General features: G+C 42.3%; 2 protein-coding genes across 4 annotated transcripts; both read right to left on the reverse strand.

The window, feature by feature from the left end:
- Positions 1-1,142: 1,142 nt before the first annotated feature.
- On the reverse strand, positions 1,143-6,474 carry LOC139553359 (pinin-like). Its single transcript, XM_071365609.1, has 9 exons — positions 6,210-6,474; positions 5,542-5,613; positions 5,376-5,453; positions 4,190-4,265; positions 4,007-4,101; positions 3,827-3,902; positions 3,467-3,622; positions 3,143-3,281; positions 1,143-3,012 (listed from the first exon to the last, which is right to left on the reverse strand). Exons 1-9 carry the CDS (start codon positions 6,320-6,322, stop codon positions 1,730-1,732), a joined length of 2,088 nt encoding a protein of 695 aa, XP_071221710.1. The 5' UTR covers positions 6,323-6,474; the 3' UTR covers positions 1,143-1,729.
- A 166-nt stretch (positions 6,475-6,640) lies between these two features.
- On the reverse strand, positions 6,641-9,783 carry LOC139553360 (gem-associated protein 2-like). 3 transcript variants are annotated; one of them, XM_071365610.1, is made up of 10 exons: positions 9,443-9,764; positions 9,259-9,343; positions 8,787-8,876; positions 8,642-8,701; positions 8,440-8,553; positions 8,286-8,330; positions 8,092-8,160; positions 7,508-7,618; positions 7,266-7,324; positions 6,641-7,183 (listed from the first exon to the last, which is right to left on the reverse strand). In XM_071365610.1, exons 1-10 carry the CDS (start codon positions 9,568-9,570, stop codon positions 7,144-7,146), a joined length of 801 nt encoding a protein of 266 aa, XP_071221711.1. In that variant the 5' UTR covers positions 9,571-9,764; the 3' UTR covers positions 6,641-7,143. The 3 variants fall into 3 exon arrangements, with proteins under 3 accessions (XP_071221711.1, XP_071221712.1, XP_071221713.1); XM_071365611.1 differs by having other exon boundaries at positions 9,452-9,752; XM_071365612.1 differs by lacking the exons at positions 8,092-8,160; positions 8,286-8,330 and having other exon boundaries at positions 9,443-9,783.
- Positions 9,784-19,128: the final 9,345 nt, after the last annotated feature.

The following is a 19,128-nucleotide window of genomic DNA, read 5'->3' on the forward strand; positions in this document are numbered from 1 at the left end:
CACAGCTGGACCTCACTATCCACTAGCAGGCCTAGTAAACAACCTTTATCCTTGCACTGACCCAAAATCAAAAGTAAATATTCTTCACACTTAAAAGATTATAATGAACAACATAGCAATTGATTATGTGGTCGCCTGAGTGGCACAGCGGTCCAAGGCACTGCAAGAAGCGTCACTACAGTTCCTGGTTTGATTCCAGGCTGTATCACATCTGGCCATGATTGGGAGTCCCATAGGGCGGCGCACAATTGGCCGGGGTAGGCCGTCATTGTAAATAAGAATTTGTTCTGAACAGACATGCCTAGTTAAATAAAGAAATGTATAACCTAGAGATTCTAGCATTCATATTGTTTGTCCACAAGTACTCAATGGCTGCATTTACACAGGGAGCACAATTCTGATCTTTTGCCCAATTATTGGCATGAGCCAGTCCAATTGTTCCAAAGATCAATTAGTGGAAAGAAATCTGAATTGGGCTACCTGTGTAAACGCAGCCAGTGAGTCAGCAACAGAAACTCACTGAGGCACTACTGACACCAAGTGGACTTTACAAGTACTGCGCCTCTGGTATAACTAGAATGAAGGACTGACCGCACAAAACATCTATAAAATCGAAAAGTCTCAACTTTCTGGAAATTTACATTTCAGAGACAATGTTAATGCCTTTGCATCCAGTGCGATTTGTATCCAGTCACACTACCAAATAACCTTGTGTTAATATTTCCATTTATATGCCAGTTATGAAGAGGGTGGTCTGTCCCATCTAAACTTAAAATTGTCCATCTGTACATTTAGTACTGGACTCATTCAAGTCACTTGATCTAAATAATATAACTAGCAATAGCATTTGAGAAGCACCATGTTCAAATAGGACTACCTTCCATCAAGTCACTTGGCAGGCAGCGGTATGAAGGCTGGGAACTAAGGCAATGAATGTCATATTACAGATTGAACGTCTGTCTAGAACACCATCCTCCATATATCAATGTTAAAATAAAGTCCTAGTCTGTCAGAGGGTCTATCCATGAATTCTATGAAACATGTTTCATCAGTTATTAATCTAAAAACATTCTAAAGCGACATTCCGAAATACATGGAGTCCAGCATCCTAATTTGCAAGACAAGACAAGTCAGTCAACAAGTAATCGTGTTTTTTTTATTGAAGATGTTTAGGTTTCATTTGGACAAAAAAAAAAGATTAACATTACTTTCCAAAACAAGTGTCTTCCACAACGCATAGCTAGACATTGTGCATGGTCAGACTGGCTTTATATGGATCAAAAAGTTGTAGGTTACAAGTGTTCAACATTATACAACTGAAAATGCACAATTACCACCTAAACACTGGATTCAGAGAATACACCAGTATGCAACCCACCCTCTTCTCATTGCTCCTATGCTTTAGAACAAGTAAAGACATTTATGGGAGAGAAAATGTAAACTTGATGCATCAATTACAGTAAAAGCAGACAATATAAAAGTCTAATAAAATAAAAATCGAGGTAAAAGAAGTCCAGAAACCAGAGCGCCAAAACCATGTCAAAACTGACTGGTGACTAGAGAAAAAGCTTTGATGATTAAAAACCCACATTATTCCAAGACAATACACTGAGGCAGTTTAGCTTCCCTCTTCTGGTGAATTGCATTTAAGGAAATCCACAACCTTTCAGTTACGAAAATGTATTTATCAAAAGTAGAAACAAAACATGACAGCAGAACTCACTCAACTTTAACGCCTCTTTTCCTTCCTATCTGACTTGCGATCCCTGTCACCGCGAGAGGACCTCTTCCCTGACCGGCTGCCTTCAGAGGTGGTCCTCTTCCTGTCAGACTTGGAGCTCTTATCTTTGGAACCTTTAGATTCACGACCACTGCCCTTGGACGACTTGTGGCTCCTCTCAACTACTGCCTTCTTCCGCTCCCTGTCCCTCTCGGATGGCCGCCTCCTACGTTTCTTGTCCTTCCTCCCTCGGCTGCGGCTCCTGCTAGAAGAGCTGGAGGAGCTGCCACTGGAGGAGCTGCTCCTGCTGGAGGAGCCACTAGAGGAGGAGCCGGAGCTCCCACTGGACGAGGAGCCGGAGGAGCTGCTAGATGAGCTACTGCTGCCACCACCACCTCCCTTCTTGTCCTTTGACTTCTTACGTCCCCTGCTGGCTTCCTTGCTCGGGGGCGCCAGCTCCTTGGGAGCCGCAGCATCATCCTGGGCCTGGGCAGGCTGGGCATTAGTGGTCTGCTTTATGGCACCTTGATCAGCCTCTTGTCGCTGCTCGGTTGTGAGCGGCTCTGGATCCATTCCAGCCTCCAGTAGGGGGATCTGAACCTCAGGAGCCATAGATGTTACATCAGAGACTTCCACACTAGGGTTGCACTCTGAGAGCAGGGGTGTGGCCACTTCTGTACATGGCTCGTCATCTTCGGTTGGTTGCATTTCAATGCTCTTCTCCTGGTCGTCTGACACAGCTGTGAGGTCCTGACCGTGAAGGGGCTCCTTTTCTGCCTTAACCAGTTGCTGCTCTTCTACTCCTTTCTCATTACCTACCTCCACTGGACTATCCTCCATCTTCTGATCCCCATCCCTGGCCTGCCCTTCAGCCTCCCTTACTACTGCAGTAACCTCCATCTGCTCCCCCACATCTCTGAACTCCACTATTCTAGTGTCTTGACTGTCTTCCTCAGCCTCCTCCATCTCATCTGCTTTAGTCCCCCCCTTCTTAGACTCCTGCTCCCCAACTTTCTCTACTGGCTTTTTCTTTCTGTCCTCCTTACGCTTTATACCCTCACCCCCCTCTTCCTTCTTTTCCTCCTCTATTGTTGCCTCATCTTCCTCCTCCATCTCCACATCAAACCGGTTACCTGTCACTTTGACTACCTGACCCGTGGGCTTACCCTCCTCTCGATCTTCTTTCTTCAGGTCCTTACCCAGAGCGGTGTCCCTCTGAGACTGGCGCCGAGGCCGAGCCTCCATCTTATTCAGATGCTCAGCAAATGCCTCGCATCTCTCCTCAAACATAACTGAAAGCAGGGATTTAAAAAAAAAAATGTTTACGATTCAGTGACACCACAATGCACACCAAGGATAGGAAGTGTATTATGGCTACTTGTTGGAGGGCAGAATAATTTGGCTAATTGCACAATTGCTTACCATTCATTTTTTTCTGAGACTCATCTAAGAGCTTCTGAGTGGCTGAGCACATCCTCCCAGGCAGAAAGAAGATGGGTGGCTTGGTCTTTGTGCGGATGTACTTGACAATTTTTGTGTTGTGCACATTCCACTCCTCTTGCTAGAATACAAAAAAGTTCATGAGCATTCAATCGTCCCATCTACTTATGGGGAAAACTGTCACACACACACAGGTTTCATTTCACCTTAGTGCAATGTTATTACAGATTAAAACATTAAATTTTTTGGCACCAGCACAACCAATGAGGTTGAATATTGCTTTCAAGTTTCAAGAAAAGTCTTTACCAACTGAGCAAGCTCCACTTTCTGTTCCAACAGTCTCAGCTCTGTCTGCTTGGCACGCCTCTCCTCAAAGAGCTCTCGCCTTTCGCCCTCTACTTTTTTGCGCTCTTGTTCAGCTTGAACTTCCAATTTTTGTTCAATCTCAATGCGTTTCTTTTGCTGAGAAGATATAGATTAAAAAAGTATATATAAATTCACACATACATACAATTTCCCCATTAGCAAACATTCCAAACTATAGCCTAACGGCTGGAATAATTTTCACCAAGCTAGCTTGAAGGCTAATTCTGTAAGGGGACTTTTCATGCATTTACTGTATTAGAGTACTAGTTCACCAGTGTTAAGAGTAAACAATATTCCTACCCTATCCGTTGCCACATTAGATTCCTGCTTGAATTTCTGTAATGTTCCCATCAACAGGCCAAACATACGTCGATTCCTATAGGGAAAAAGGACAAAACAAAGAATAACATTTACATGATTTCTTGAAGACACACAAACTAAAGACCATTATTTCCCTAAGCATGTACAATGACACGTTACCTTTGTTTTCCCCTCTCATCCATGGTCTGATCCTGGATCAGGTCTCGACGTGTACGCTCCTTGGAGGTAGCTACTACTGATGACTGCAACACTGGCTGTGTTTGGACAAAGGCAAGTGGAGAGTTGGACTTTTAAAACATCAAGGTAAAATATTCAGACAGTGAGTGTATAATGATGGTCTACCTTTTTGACATCGTCATCATCTTCAGCGTCGCTGTCATGGCGTGAATCTCTCCTCCCTCTCTGGTCACCGGCCAGCCTATACAACAAAGACACGAGCAACACAAATGTGTGATTTACAGGCCACATCAAATAGAAACCCATTTGAATGCCACCAGGTGTAGGGCAATACCTTTTTAGGAGTGCCCACTACCGATTAATTGACGCCATATGGAAGTGACTGCAATAATCATGCAACAAAGAATGACAGCCTACTAAGTGAAAGTTGGGTTCTTGCACAAGATACGTCTCCCTCTGGCTATCTGCCTTGTCAATATCCTCGGTGTCTATTAGTTTCACTTGTCTGTGCATCCATCCTGTGTACGGTAACTAGTGGATTTGCACTGGTTTTATATTTATTTTGTTAACTACTCAACCGGGCATTAGAAGATGAGGGAAGCAAAAATTACTTAATCTTCAAAATTCTTAATCTCTTTAGAGGACATGTATGAGATCTGTACATTTTATTTTGCTGGATTAATCCCTAAAACATCCTAACACACTGCGAGCCAGTACCAGTTGATCAATTGTTGCAACAGAGAGAGCAAGCTCAAGACAGAGTGGACAGGCAGAGTAAGAAGATTATGCAATTGAAAGAGAACTTGAACCAACCTCCCTGCATACCCAGTGTGATTTATAGAGGATATTTACTTTTAATAATTATATGTTCTGACAACGCAGTGTTTTAAAATTTGTCCACTATTTTATTATAAAAAAATATTTAAATTCTCCCCGCCCTGAAGATGGCTGTATCGATCCACTAATACAGCAGCAGTAAAGGCCCAGCGCACTAACATTACTTTTGTGAGAGAAAAAAATCCCTGTGCTGCAGACTGCTATATCAGTCAGTTATTATTAATAACTACTACTTTTTAAAAGTAACCTTTATTTAAATAGGACAAATTCTTATTAAGAATGACGGCCTATAGCGGCTAAACACGGACAATGCTGGGTCAATTGTGCGCCGCCCTATGGGACTCCCTACAGCCTGGATTCCTAATACAGGAAGGCCCATTGAAATGTTTTTATAAACATTTTTATTGCGATTTCTTTGGGGGGGGGGGGGGTGTTGTAACACCCCTACTTCCCATGGCTATGGACTCACCTCCACTACATCTGAAAGTGGGCTAGATCTACAGATTACTCTTACCTCAGGAGGGCCCCTTCAATATCCCTCTGTTTCACTGGGGGTCCTCCTGGTCCACCGCTGATGTCGGAGAGTCCACGTCTGCAGACAAATACGACATATAGCTCAATGAAATACAATCACCACACATAATGTTGGAGATAAAGCCTAAATATGAAATGTGTTTTACCTCAACAAGTTGATTCCTCGACCCCTACCTCCTCCAATACCTGGGATGGTTGGCCGTCTAACTTGGCCAGGTCTGTAAGGAAACGTTACATTTAGATGTAATGTTAACATAGATCGACCAGAGCTAGCTGTAACTAACATTGTTTAGAAAAACGTAGCCAACGTTACATAGGGGGAGTGTTGGGGGGGTATAGAATAAAAAATATATAGAAAAGCAAAAATAAATCAATGTGGCATAGCTAACTGTTACTTCAAGTAACGTTAGTTACTCTGACTAGTCTGGAAATGAAACTGAATCGAAACTAGCCAGCCAAAGGACACTAGCGAGCAACAACCGAGTAGCTAGCCAACTTGCTAACTTTACCAGTTGAACAATAATATATGGACATAACGTTAGCTAAGTAAAAACAGTAACGTTAGTTACCTAACTATAGTAATTGCATAAGTATTTGTACTTGCAGCTAGCTAGCCAACTAACACGCGGCCGATTCCATTCGACAGCACAGGCACACAACCAAGCGGCTAGCTGGTTATGCACGAGAATGGGAGATGCCATTTTTGTCGTGGGATTGGCATTTGTTGCTAGCTATTCTGCATAGTTAGCTAGAAGACGAACGAATGCTGAAAATGTTAATACAATTTACATTTTAAAATGCCTTTTTGTCATACCTCAATTCATTAGGATCCCGACCAGTTAATTTACGAATATTATCGTCTACATTTTTCAAACTCTCTTTCGCTTTCTCAAGCTGGGCTTGCAAAGATCCCACTGCCACCGCCATCTTAGCTACAGTAACTACCTTTCCTCACGGGCACGCCAGCTAAGTGTTGGTCGCAAAGCATCACTGGGTGAAAAGCGCGCTTCACTATCTTGATTGACAACTCAAAAGCCCAATCGGCAACTTCGTTATCTTAACGCGCACGGCCATAAATTGTAAGCTTTCTCCAGTCGACACGTCCATTAGTTTGTTGATCAATGAATGATTTTGATAATGACAAATAATTAGTAATTTGGTTGTTTTGGTCATAGAGTTACACCACAGAACAGTGGAGCCTAAAATATCTGGTAACAGTCACTAAAACACTCATTGAGAATAAAAGGATGTCCAATGTCTTTATGGCATACAGTTTTTCTTGATGGTACATAGCAGTGGTGGGCTTGTAGAGATGGAAGCCACAACAATTGTGAAAGCAAACATTTAACTCCAGCAATAGCAGAAAGTGAACAAAAACTGTAATAGAAAAAAATAAACTGTCTAATTGCACCAGGTAGCCTAGCAGTTAAGAGCATTGGACCATTAACCAAAAGTCGCTGGTTTGAATCCTGAGCTGACTAAGTAAAAAAATATGCTGATGTGCCCTTAAGCAAGGTACTTAACCCTAATTGCTTCTGTAAGTCGCTCTGGATAAGAGTGTTTGCTAAATGGCAAATGTATTGGGTCAAATGTTCTCCATAAGACTAAATAGTTGCTTTATCTAAAGGCTTCAAATTGCCACAGTACAACTCCCTGTGGATCCTAAATCTGAGCATGGTGATGGGTTCATAGAGCTACAGCTCATGGGGTGATGAGTTTCAACCTCATCGTGGATTTCATCAACCCGTTTAGTCCTCCTTATCGGCCAAGTCGTTTTGATCAAAGTACCTATGTAAAACAAAAACAAAAACATGAGCAATCAAATGACACGGTTTCCTGGCTATGAGTTTGTGAAGTCAAATAAACTTACCTAGCAACAAGGCAGATCATCAAGTTGAGAGGAGACAAACTTTCATCTTCTTGGTGTTCCTGTAATGGGAAAGAAAGAAAAACAAAATAATGACTATAATATACTCTGTTCATCATTATCAAATATTATCATGCAAACATTTGAGCATCTAACATTAATGTAGTTACATTTTAGTCCTCCATAAGGAAGTTGGTTTGCAACCTTTCATCTCAACATTAATACAAGCCACTATATCACCCTACCAGTTTGGTCCGCACTTCAGAACTACGTCTGGCCAGCTGTCTTATTAGAGAATGTGCTTCAGGGAGGAGAGGTTTCTCAAGGCAAGCCAGCAGTGCATACTGCCATCTTCCCTAGAGAAGTTGAGCACATATTAGCATTAAAAAAAAGGCACAAACTCTGTACATAGCCCATCTATAATTTAGCCCAAACAACTACCTCTTTCCCTACTGTATTTATTTATTTTGCTCCTTTGCACCCCATTATTTCTATCTCTACTTGCACATTCTTCCACTGCAAATCAACCATTCCAGTGTTTTACTTGCTATATTGTATTTACTTTCCCACCATGGCCTTTTTTTGCCTTTACCTCCCTTATCTCACCTCACTTGCTCACATTGTATATAGACTTATTTTTCTACTGTATTATTGACTGTATGTTTGTTTTACTCCATGTGTAACTCTGTGTTGTTGTATGTGTCGAACTGCTTTGCTTTATCTTGGCCAGGTCGCAATTGTAAATGAGAACGTGTTCTCAACTTGCCTACCTGGTTAAATAAAGGTGAAATAAATAAATAAAATAATTAATTAAAGAAACTGAACTTACTAACTGTGGGACAAACTCTCTCTCTTCAAACCAGTTTATCAAGTACTCCAAAACTGCAGAGACTGTGGCCTAGAAGGGAATAATCATTTAGAGAGTGTCAAACACAAGTATTGTCATTTAGGTAATGAAGGAAAGCATCAATTGATGAACAATTAGTGTAGTAAGTATCATGCCAATGCTGTGAAAACACTCACCTGATTTAACCTGCTCACTATGCTAAGGAAAGGTGGAAAACCAACCTGGTGAAACAGGTGGGTAAATATCAAACATGATTAATGTCAATTTTTACACAGAAATCTTGCAAGATGCATCACTTAAATATTTCCTCTGTGGTCTATATACAGTTACCTTCACATAATCAAGGCCTGGATCTTCAGTAACAGGGTCAGTTGGAGGAGAGTTCAGATAAACATTTTCACCCAGGCAGAACTTTTTCCATTGTTCCTCTGCATCCTGTTTTGGCTAGATACAGACAGAACACATACTTTAGGGTTGCTGTATTTTACAATTCACTTCTACCAACAACAACAAAAATCATCCTCATACTTACCATGAACACATTGTCATCTAAAGCTTGACCACTCCAGTGTAGTCTGTGCTTACTAATACTCTGCAAGTAGTAAAACATTATCAGAATAAGTCACTTCAAAACAAAGCGACAAACAACTCGAAAGGGTAGTCAAATCTATAGTTACCCGTCTTATTTCTGAGAAGTTGCTGACTTGCTGTCGCTGCCATTTTAAACTCGGTGAAAATCCTTGTGGAGCAGCTTGGCAACCCGTGAGCTACCAAATAGAAGATTTGACAGGAAATTATACAGACAGACTCTCTCGCTCCCTCTCCCCTTTATACATTTTTAATTTATTTATTTTATTTATTTAACTAGGCAAGTCAGTTAAGAACAAATTCTTATTTACAATGACGGCCTACACTGGCCAAACCTGAACGATGCTGGGCCAATTGTGCACCTCCCTATGGGACTCCCAATCACGGCCGGTTGTGATACAGCCTGGATTCGAACCAGGGTGTCTGTAGTGACGGCTCTAGCACTGAGATGCAGTGCCTTAGACCACAGCGCCCCTCGGGAGCCCAAAATATATCTGCGTTGGCTGGGGAAAATCAAGACAGTAGGCTACATTTAATTTGTGTCAGTGTGGTGAAACTTACCGACACATTCACTGTCTGTTTCTTTCTCAATTTCTTTGGGTCAATCTTCGCCACCACAACATCTGGACAGAGAGACGCCTCTAATCTGAAAATGAGAAAGGCAGTGTTGTTTTTACTTACGTGAATGCGTGTTTCCTGATCATTTGCGTGAAAAAATATCAAAAGACAGAGCTGAGGGACTTACTGAACCTGCCTCAGATATTCCTGGGGATTTCTTGGAGGCTCGTTAAGATTGAAGTCTTCCCCAGTTTCAATGCCGCATGTTTCCACAGGCAGAAGCCTGGGCATCAGTTCCTCCACGTCAGATTTCATGATGATGATGCAAACTATATGGTCAGCGTTAGACTGATACGACGTTAAATTAACCAATGACCGTTGCACTTACTATTGTACTTCTTAAAATATCACATTATAAAGGTTATTTTGTTGGATAACGACACAAGTCTCACGTCAAAACAAACGTTGTCGCCATCTTGTTATACTTTCGAATCAAGCCTGACGCATATAGAATGCGCCCGTTGCCATGGCGATTTAAAGAAGATGCTGCATGTGTATTTTGCGTTCTAAATTCCACAGGTCAAAGTCGAAAATAGAATGTTCCACATATTTTTTTCTAACAAAATCTACTACGCCATAATGACTATACAAATACTTTAAATCACTTGAAGGGAGATAATTATCAAATCATTGGTTGTTTGTGTTTCTTATTGATCAGCTCTTGATACAATTAAATTGGTATCTTGTTACAAGTTAATCATTACCCTCTGTTACATTGTATCTTGAATCCCTCATTTAGCTATTGAAACGTCCATACTTGTTGAGATGTGACATCAACAGCTTGAAGGCAATGTCAATTTGACACTATGGAATTCAATGCAACCTGACTGTTCACCTCAAGGACTGCTTTAGTCAGGTTTTAGTATCTGGACCATTTTACATGACTGGACTTTCCAACATCAATATGGCTATTTCAACGATATACCTTTGGACATTTACTATTTGCATTTTTCCAACTCTAACTTGTGGATTATGAAAGTAAGTACAGCCGTTGCCAAAAGTTTTGAGAATGAAGCAAATATTAATTTTCACAAAGTTTGCTGCTTCAGTGTCTTTAGATATTTTTGGGACATGTTACTATGGAATACTGAAGTATAATTGCAAGCATTTCATAAGTGTCAAAGGCTTTTATTGACAATTACATTAAGTTGATGCAAAGAGTCAATATTTGCAGTGTTGACCCTTCTTTTTCAAGAGCTCTGCAATCCGTCCTGGCATGCTGTCAATTAACTTCTGGGCCACATCCTGATGGATGGCAGCCCATTCTTGCATAATCAATGCTTGGAGTTTGTCAGAATTTGTGGGTTTTTGTTTGCCCACCCGCCTGTTGAGGATTGACCACAAGTTCTCAATGGGATTAAGGTCTGGGGAGTTTCCTGGCCATGGACCCAAAATATCGATGTTTTGTTCCCCGAGCGACTTAGTTATCACTTTTGGCTTATGGCAAGGTGCTCCATCATGCTGGAAAAGGCATTGTTCGTCACCAAACTGTTCCTGGATGGTTGGAATATCAGTCTGTCCCTGATGTTTTTCCTGGAGAGAAGTGGCTTCTTTGCTGCCCTTCTTGACACCAGGCCATTCTCCAAAAGTCTTTGCCTCACTGTGCGTGTAGATGCACTCACACCTGCCTGCTGCCATTCCTGAGCAAGCGCTGTACTGGTGGTGCCACAATCCCGCAGCTGAATCAACTTTAGGAGACGGTCCTGGCACTTGCTGGACTTTATTGGGCGCCCTGAAGCCTTCTTCACAACAATTGAATCGCTCTCCTTGAAGTTCTTGATGATCCGATAAATGGTTGATTTAGGTGCAATCTTACTGGCAGCAATATCCTTGCCTGTGAAGCCCTTTTTATGCAAAGCAATGATGACGGCACGTGTTTCCTTGCAGGTAACCATGGTTGACAGAGGAAGAACAATGATTCCAAGCACCACCCTCCTTTTGAAGCTTCCAGTCTGTTATTCAAACTCAATCAGCATGACAGAGTGATCTCCAGCCTTGTCCTCGTCAACACTCACACCTGTGTTAACGAGAGAATCACTGACATGATGTTAGCTGGTCCTTTTGTGGCAGGGCTGAAATGCAGTGGAAATGTTTTTGGGGGATTCAGTTCATTTGCATGGCAAAGAGGGACTTTGCAATTAATTGCAATTCATCTGATAACTCTTCATAACATTCTGGAGTATATGCAAATTGCCATCATACAAACTGAGGCAGCAGACTTTGTGAAAATTTGTGTCATTCTCAAAACTTTTGGCCACGACAAGAGAAGAAAGAAATATGTATCTCATATAACAAATTCGTTTTTTCCAGTCGCTCTGGATAAGAGCGTCTGCTAAATGACTTAAATGTAATGTAAAATGTAAGTAAAAATTCCTATGATGACCTTATGTGACTTTTCATAGGCTTTAGTCGGGTCAGGGCCACAAGAGCATCGGGGAGAGGACTGGTTTTAGACCCCATCATAGCACTGAGACTGCACTTGTGAAGGTGGTAAATGACCTTTTAATGGCATCAGACCGAAGCTCTGCATCTGTCCTCGTGCTCCAAGACCTTAGTGCTGCCTTTGATACCATCGATCACCACATTCTTTTGGAGAGATTGGAAACCCAAATTGGTCTACACGGACAAGTTCTGGCCTGGTTTAGATCTTATCTGTCGGAAAGATATCAGTTTGTCTCTGTGAATGGTTTGTCCTCTGACAAATCAACTGTACATTTCGGTGTTCCTTAAGGTTCCATTTTAGGACCACTATTGTTTTCACTATATATTTTACCTCTTGGGGATGTCATTCGAAAACATAATGTTAACTTTCACTGCTAAGCGGATGACACACAGCTGTACATTTCAATGAAACATGGTGAAGCCCCAAAATTGCTCTCGCTAGAAGCCTGTGTTTCAGACATAAGGAAGTGGAGGGCTGCAAACTTTCTACTTTTAAACTCGGACAAAACAGAGATGCTTGTTCTAGGTCCCAAGAAACAAAGAGATCTTCTGTTGAATTTGACAATTAATCTTGACGGTTGTAAAGTCGTCCCAAATAAAACTGTGAAGGACCTCGGTGTTACTCTGGACCCTGATCTCTCTTTTGACGAACATATCAAGACTGTTTCAAGGACAGCTTTTTTCCATCTACGTAACATTGCAAAAATCTGAAACTTTCTGTCCAAAAATGATGCAGAAAGGTTGATCCATGCTTTTGTTGCTTCTAGGTTGGACTACTGCAATCCTCTACTTTCCGGTTACCCGGATAAAACACTAAATAAACTTCAGTTAGTGCTAAATACGGCTGCTAGAATCCTGACTAGAACCCAAAAATGTGATCATATTACTCCAGTACTAGCCTCCCTACACTGGCTTCCTGTTAGGGCTGATTTCAAGGTTTTACTGCTAACCTACAAAGCATTACATGGGCTTGCTCCTACCTATCTTTCCGATTTGGTCCTGCCGTACATACCTACACGTACGCTACGGTCACAAGACGCAGGCCTCCTAATTGTCCCTAGAATTTCTAACCAAACAGCTGGAGGCCGGGCTTTCTCCTATAGAGCTCCATTTTTATGGAATGGTCTGCCTACCCATGTGAGAGACGCAGACTCGGTCTCAACCTTTAAGTCTTTACTGAAGACTCATCTCTTCAGTGGGTCATATGATTGAGTGTAGTCTGGCTCAGGAGTGTGAAGGTGAACGGAAAGGCTCTGGAGCAACGAACCGCCCTTGCTGTCTCTGCCTGGCCGGTTCCCCTCTCTCCACTGGGATTCTCTGCCTCTAACCCTATTACAGGGGCCGAGTCACTGGCTTACTGGTGCTCTTTCATGCCGTCCCTAGGAGGGGTGCGTCACTTGAGTGGGTTGAGTCACTGGCGTGATCTTCCTGTCTGGGTTGGCGCCCCCCCTTGGGTTGTGCCGTGGCGGAGATCTTTGTGGGCTATACTCGGCCTTGTCTCAGGATGGTAAGTTGGTGGTTGAAGTTATCCATCTAGTGGTGTGGGGGCTGTGCTTTGGCAAAGTGGGTGGGGTTATATCCTTCCTGTTTGGCCCTGTCCGGGGGTATCATCGGATGGGGCCACAGTGTCTCCTGACCCCTCCTGTCTCAGCCTCCAGTATTTATGCTGCAGTAGTTTATGTGTCGGGGGGCTAGGGTCAGTTTGTTATATCTGGAGTACTTTTCCTGTCTTATCCGGTGTCCTTTGTGAATTTAAGTATGCTCTCTCTAATTCTCTCTTTCTTTCTCTCTCTCGGAGGACCTGAGCCCTAGGACCATGCCTCAGGACTACCTGGCATGATGACTCCTTGCTGTCCCCAGTCCACCTGGCCGTGCTGCTGCTCCAGTTTCAACTGTTCTGCCTGCGGCTATGGAACCCTGACCTGTTCACCGGATGTGCTACCTGTCCCAGACCTGCTGTTTTCAACTCTCTAGAGACAGCAGGAGCGGTAGAGATACTCTCAATGATCGGCTATGAAAAGCCAACTGACATTTACTCCTGAGGTGCTGACTTGCTGCACCCTCGACAACTACTGTGATTATTATTATTTGTGTTCATTTATGAACATTTGAACATCATGGCCATGTTCTGTTATAATCTCCACCCGGCACAGCCAGAAGAGGACTGGCCACCCCTCATAGCCTGGTTCCTCTCTAGGTTTCTTCCTAGGTTTTGGCCTTTCTAGGGAGTTTTTCCTAGCCACCGTGCTTCTACACCTGCATTGCTTGCTATTTTGGGTTTTAGGCTGGGTTTCTGTACAGCACTTTGAGATATCAGCTGATGTAAGAAGGGCTATATAAATAAATTTGATTTGATTTGACTGTAGATTCCTTAACTTCAAAATAGGGGATGTGATATTTGTTTACCACAAACTCAGTGGTAAAGGAGATGATCTATGTACAGGAAGTGTAGGCGGTTTTCATTACAACCCATATTTTTACAGAAAAGTACCACAATACAGCTAAAATTATGATCAATTACATATATTTTGTTGAATGTGAAATATGCAATAATGTTTGTGCCCTAAACTGTATTTCAGATTGATAGACGATATTGGTATTTTCTAAAATATGCTGTGAAAATTGAGGAAATTTATGCAAATCACAGAGAAAGAAGTAGCCACACAGGTAATCTTTGCAGTGCTCTATGCATTTCCGTTTTGGGAATGTATATGTGTACTGAAAGTATGTAAATTAAAGGGTGAATAATCGGTGCTTTAAACCTTTCTATTAAAGACATTCTGTTAAAGCTCTTCTTCTGTTCCTTCCAGAAACATGACTTCTTCTGCATTGATGAATATGGCACATTAATTGATAATGACTCCAGTGAGTGGGACAATGAAGTTTATATCGGTTCAGAATTGCAAGAGATCACAACCAATAATGCTCCAGAATCTAAAACTTCCAAAGATGTCTCTGTGTCCAAACATCGTCATAGAGCAGTGATGAAACAAAAACAAAGATGCCAATCAGGCCGGAATGGAAGACTTCTCCATGGATACCAAACCTGCACCTAGCAAACAAGGTGGGTCTCAGGGGAAAGCCCTGATGATCCCAAAGAAGACAACCCAGAACAGTCTTTCAGGAGCAGGAAACGTGCTTTGGACATTGATGGGAACCAATTGGAGGAAGAGACAAAGCAGACCGAAATGTCTGTCTGGTTTGGAGATGGACTGACTAGTGTCTTCGGTTTTGATGAAAAAGCTCCAGAGCAGAAGAAGCCCATTGAAAAGGAAGTGGAAGAGCAACCCCCAACTTCTAACTCCTGGTTGAACATTGGCAATAGAGATGTCTTAAATGTTGTCAGTCTTATCAGGATAAAGTTGAAGAGAGAGTATCAGCAGCAGGCAGAGAGGAAAACATTGATCCAGATGAAATGACAGGTATAACAGACCCACAGGACCTTGACTTAAGTCAGTCTCATCATGATGCTACAGTGGAGCAAATAAAAGAAACAGAGCACCACAGAGATGATGACACTGGTAAGGAGACAGAGAGAACAGACACACACCCCTCAAAACCTGTTGGGGATTATGACGACGGTCAAGAAGACCGCAGTAAGAAATCACCAAAGGTGGTGAATTTAGAAAAGAGGACGATGCAGGGTGGTATGGCAGAATCTATAACAATGTTGCAGGCCGTTATGGGGAACAGGATAATGAGGAAGAGGAGGATATAGTTATAGACAAGGATAAAGAGTATAAAGATATCAGCCTTCAGTCAGAAGCAGAGTCTCAGTCTGTGTTCTCATCCATGTTTGACACTCTGGCATCACTGTTTCAGGCAGATACCGATTATAAAAATGCTCAAAATGATGAGGTAACAGATATAAAACCGGCAGCCACAGATGCCAATAGAGAGATCTCCGCTACTCCTCAGACGGCTATCCCATATGATGGTAATGACAGCAATGAGGCTCCACATCCCCCTCCATTAGATATAGGTAAGGTTCAGAGTGCTAATGAAATACAGGAGGCATTCAAAAAGCTCTTGACACTAGCAAGAATATTTCATTGTCCCATGACCCTCAATTAAAGAACACAATTGGCATACTGAATCTTGAAGTTGATCCTGAAAAAGCTATCGCTGAGATCAGTGAAAATGATGAGCATAACTCTGCAGGTAGATTAGAGTTAGATGATGTCACCACCACTAATGAACCTTTCAGTTCTCGTGGAGATGTAGAGCCAAACCAATTTGTGTTGGACAATGAGGACGTGCAAAAATCAACTGTGCTCCTCAATGGGCTTATGCATTCAAGTGATGAAGATGTCTCTAATCACCATCAAGAGAGTCCTGCTGCTGACCTCTCTGAAAATAGCCTGAATGATGTTGAGACTGATCATTCAGTTGGTCGGGACATTTTAGAAGGCTCAGGGATTTCAAATCTATCTGATTTGATTCTTATTCAGACAAAACCAGAAATATTAACAGAGGAGCTACTTGATGTATCGAAGGACACGTCTGTAATGCTTGCTGACGTGGAGGACATTGACACTACAGGCATTAAAGTGGTCTCATCCAATCAGACAGGAGAGGACAGTATTCTAGTGTCTCAGTGCCCGGCAGAAGAGGACAGTGATAATCAGACAAACACGCCAGCTACAGATGATGCTTCAGTGCTGGAGGAGATCACACAGACACCTGACCCCTATCTGCATAATGCTGATATAGCTGAATCTAATCTGAATCTATCCCTAGCTGAACCTGTCACTGAAAATGTCTCAGGACAGGAAGGACATCATTTGATTAGGAGGTGGAAAGTAAGGACATGAATGAGAATACATTCAAGGCACCAGATAAGAATGTTCATGTTGAAGAAATTGACAAAGATTCAGTTTCTCTGAAAGACTCGTTCTCTTCTAACTGTGAGGGAAGTAATTCCAATGTAATGTAAGTTGTTGATCAAGAAGAATTTCTCTCCTCTGATCATTCCAAGGAGTGGCACATTGAGGCTGATCCCATAGATAAAGTAGGGTTGATAAACATAACCCATGACCCAATGTTAGACTCAACTATACTAAATGATGGCACTACAAGTAACAAACTTGTATCTGATAAAGCCAATGATGGTAGGGAAAGTAATATAGTGGGCAAAGCATCTGAGATAGAGGAAGAGGGTTCAAATATTGAAGTTACTGAGACAGAGTGGATAGAACCAGGGAAAATAGTTGAAGTTGAGCGAGACAATGTCTTTGAGAATGATGAAACACAGAGCCGTTCCAGACATGATGCTAAAATCAAAAGTTATCCTGATAGCTCAGAGCTAGTTCCCCCTGAGACAGTAACAGGAAATTAAGAAAGACAGACAGCAATCCTTGAGGAGGCAGATACAGAAAACTTGTCAGTGGAAGATTTCGTTCATGACCACGGGAAGTCAATGAATCTAAAAAAGACAGTGACGAGGAAAACGTCCTGAAGGATAGATCCAGGATGATGAATGACCAGACAACAGCAATTGAGGACAAAAAATCTGCCACAAGAAAACAGGAATCAGATGGATGACAATAACCACATCTAAGAGTCAGTAGCAAGGAAATACTTTCAAAAAGGACCAAAGTATTGCATAATAAGATCAGTCTTGAGAAGGAGAGAGCACAGGAATTAGGCCAACAGGATAGCGAAACCGATGATGGGCGAATTAGCTTTGATAATTTAAGTGCAGTCAATCAGCTTTCCCCCACTGATGAAGCTAATGATGTCATTACTCTGTCAGAGAGAACAGTAGACCATGATACATTGTATTCAGGTGAGAATTTCCTTTCAGATAGTTGTTCTAATTATCAAGAATTATCAGAACTAAAGAGATGAGAAGAAGAATAACAAGAACCCCTACCTGTTATTCCTGACTTGGACCTCCATGAACCAAAACCACAGTCTCAGTCACCTTCAGTAGAGGACTCTGACAGAACGACAACATTTTTGAAAGAATACAAGAATATCCAAAAGCACCTAAGTGCAGGTGAGATAACTACTTTGTTGTACTTGTTTGGGAAGCACATACTCCTGCGGCTTGACTACAGTCTAAGACGCTCAGAGACTTTGAATGAGGGCCAAGATGGTGATAAGGACCTTGCTATAATATCAGACTTTGAGAGGCTCCTGCAGTATTACATGGATGAGACAAAAACTCCATCTGGTGGATTTCTGGAGGATGAAGACAAATCCACAAAACGTGTGTCACTACAAAAACTAGAAATACTCTTGTCAAACATAACAAAAATATTGGATATAAATATATTTTGCATGTCTCTTGCATGTCAATATTGGAAAGGTTAGCATATTTTGTCAAAGTTTTTGCAATTCGGTCATTGTTAGAAGTGTGCTAAATCTGACCATCATTTATTGACAATGTCTTCATGTTTTAAGAATGAATTGGTGTCATAATACAATATGTTCTATTGCAGATACAGACAAGACAAACTGCATCAATGATGATGCAAGGAAAACGAAGACCTAACCAACCTGAAAAGAAAATAAATCTCTACTGAGGGGGGCATTCAGACTGGCAGATGGATGGGCAAACCAGGGAGGGAGTTAAAGATAAGCAGTGGTGGAATATCTTTCGACTTCTGCATGTCAAGTCACTGGTGATACTATTGCTCATATGCTGATTGCTAAGGTGCTTCTGAAATGGCTCACTGTACAGGTAAGAATGTTTAAATGACTGCTTTAATATACCCCTTTGTCATTACATTTACATTTACATTTAAGTCATTTAGCAGACGCTCTTATCCAGAGCGACTTACAAATTGGTGCATTCACCTTATGATATCCAGTGGAACAACCACTTTACAACAGTGCATCTAACTCTTTTAAGGGGGGGGGGGGTTAGAAGGATTACTTTATCCTATCCTAGGTATTCCTTAAAGAGGTGGGGTTTCAGGTGTCTCCGGAAGGTGGTGATTGACTCCGCCGACCTGGCGTCGTGAGGGAGTCTGTTCCACCATTGGGGTGCCAGAGCAGCGAACAGCCTTGACTGGGCTGAGCGGGAACTGTACTTCCTCAGAGGTAGGGAGGCGAGCAGGCCAGAGGTGGATGAACGCAGTGCCCTTGTTTGGGTGTAGGGCCTGATCAGAGCCTGAAGGTACGGAGGTGCCGTTCCCCTCACAGCTCCGTAGGCAAGCACCATGGTCTTGTAGCGGATGCGAGCTTCAACTGGAAGCCAGTGGAGAGAGCGGAGGAGCGGGGTGACGTGAGAGAACTTGGGAAAGTTGAACACCAGACGGGCTGCGGCGTTCTGGATGAGTTGTAGGGGTTTAATGGCACAGGCAGGGAGCCCAGCCAACAGCGAGTTGCAGTAATCCAGACGGGAGATGACAAGTGCCTGGA

The sequence above is a fragment of the Salvelinus alpinus genome, chromosome 25, assembly GCF_045679555.1.
Source record: "Salvelinus alpinus chromosome 25, SLU_Salpinus.1, whole genome shotgun sequence".
Classification (NCBI taxonomy): Eukaryota; Metazoa; Chordata; class Actinopteri; order Salmoniformes; family Salmonidae; genus Salvelinus; species Salvelinus alpinus.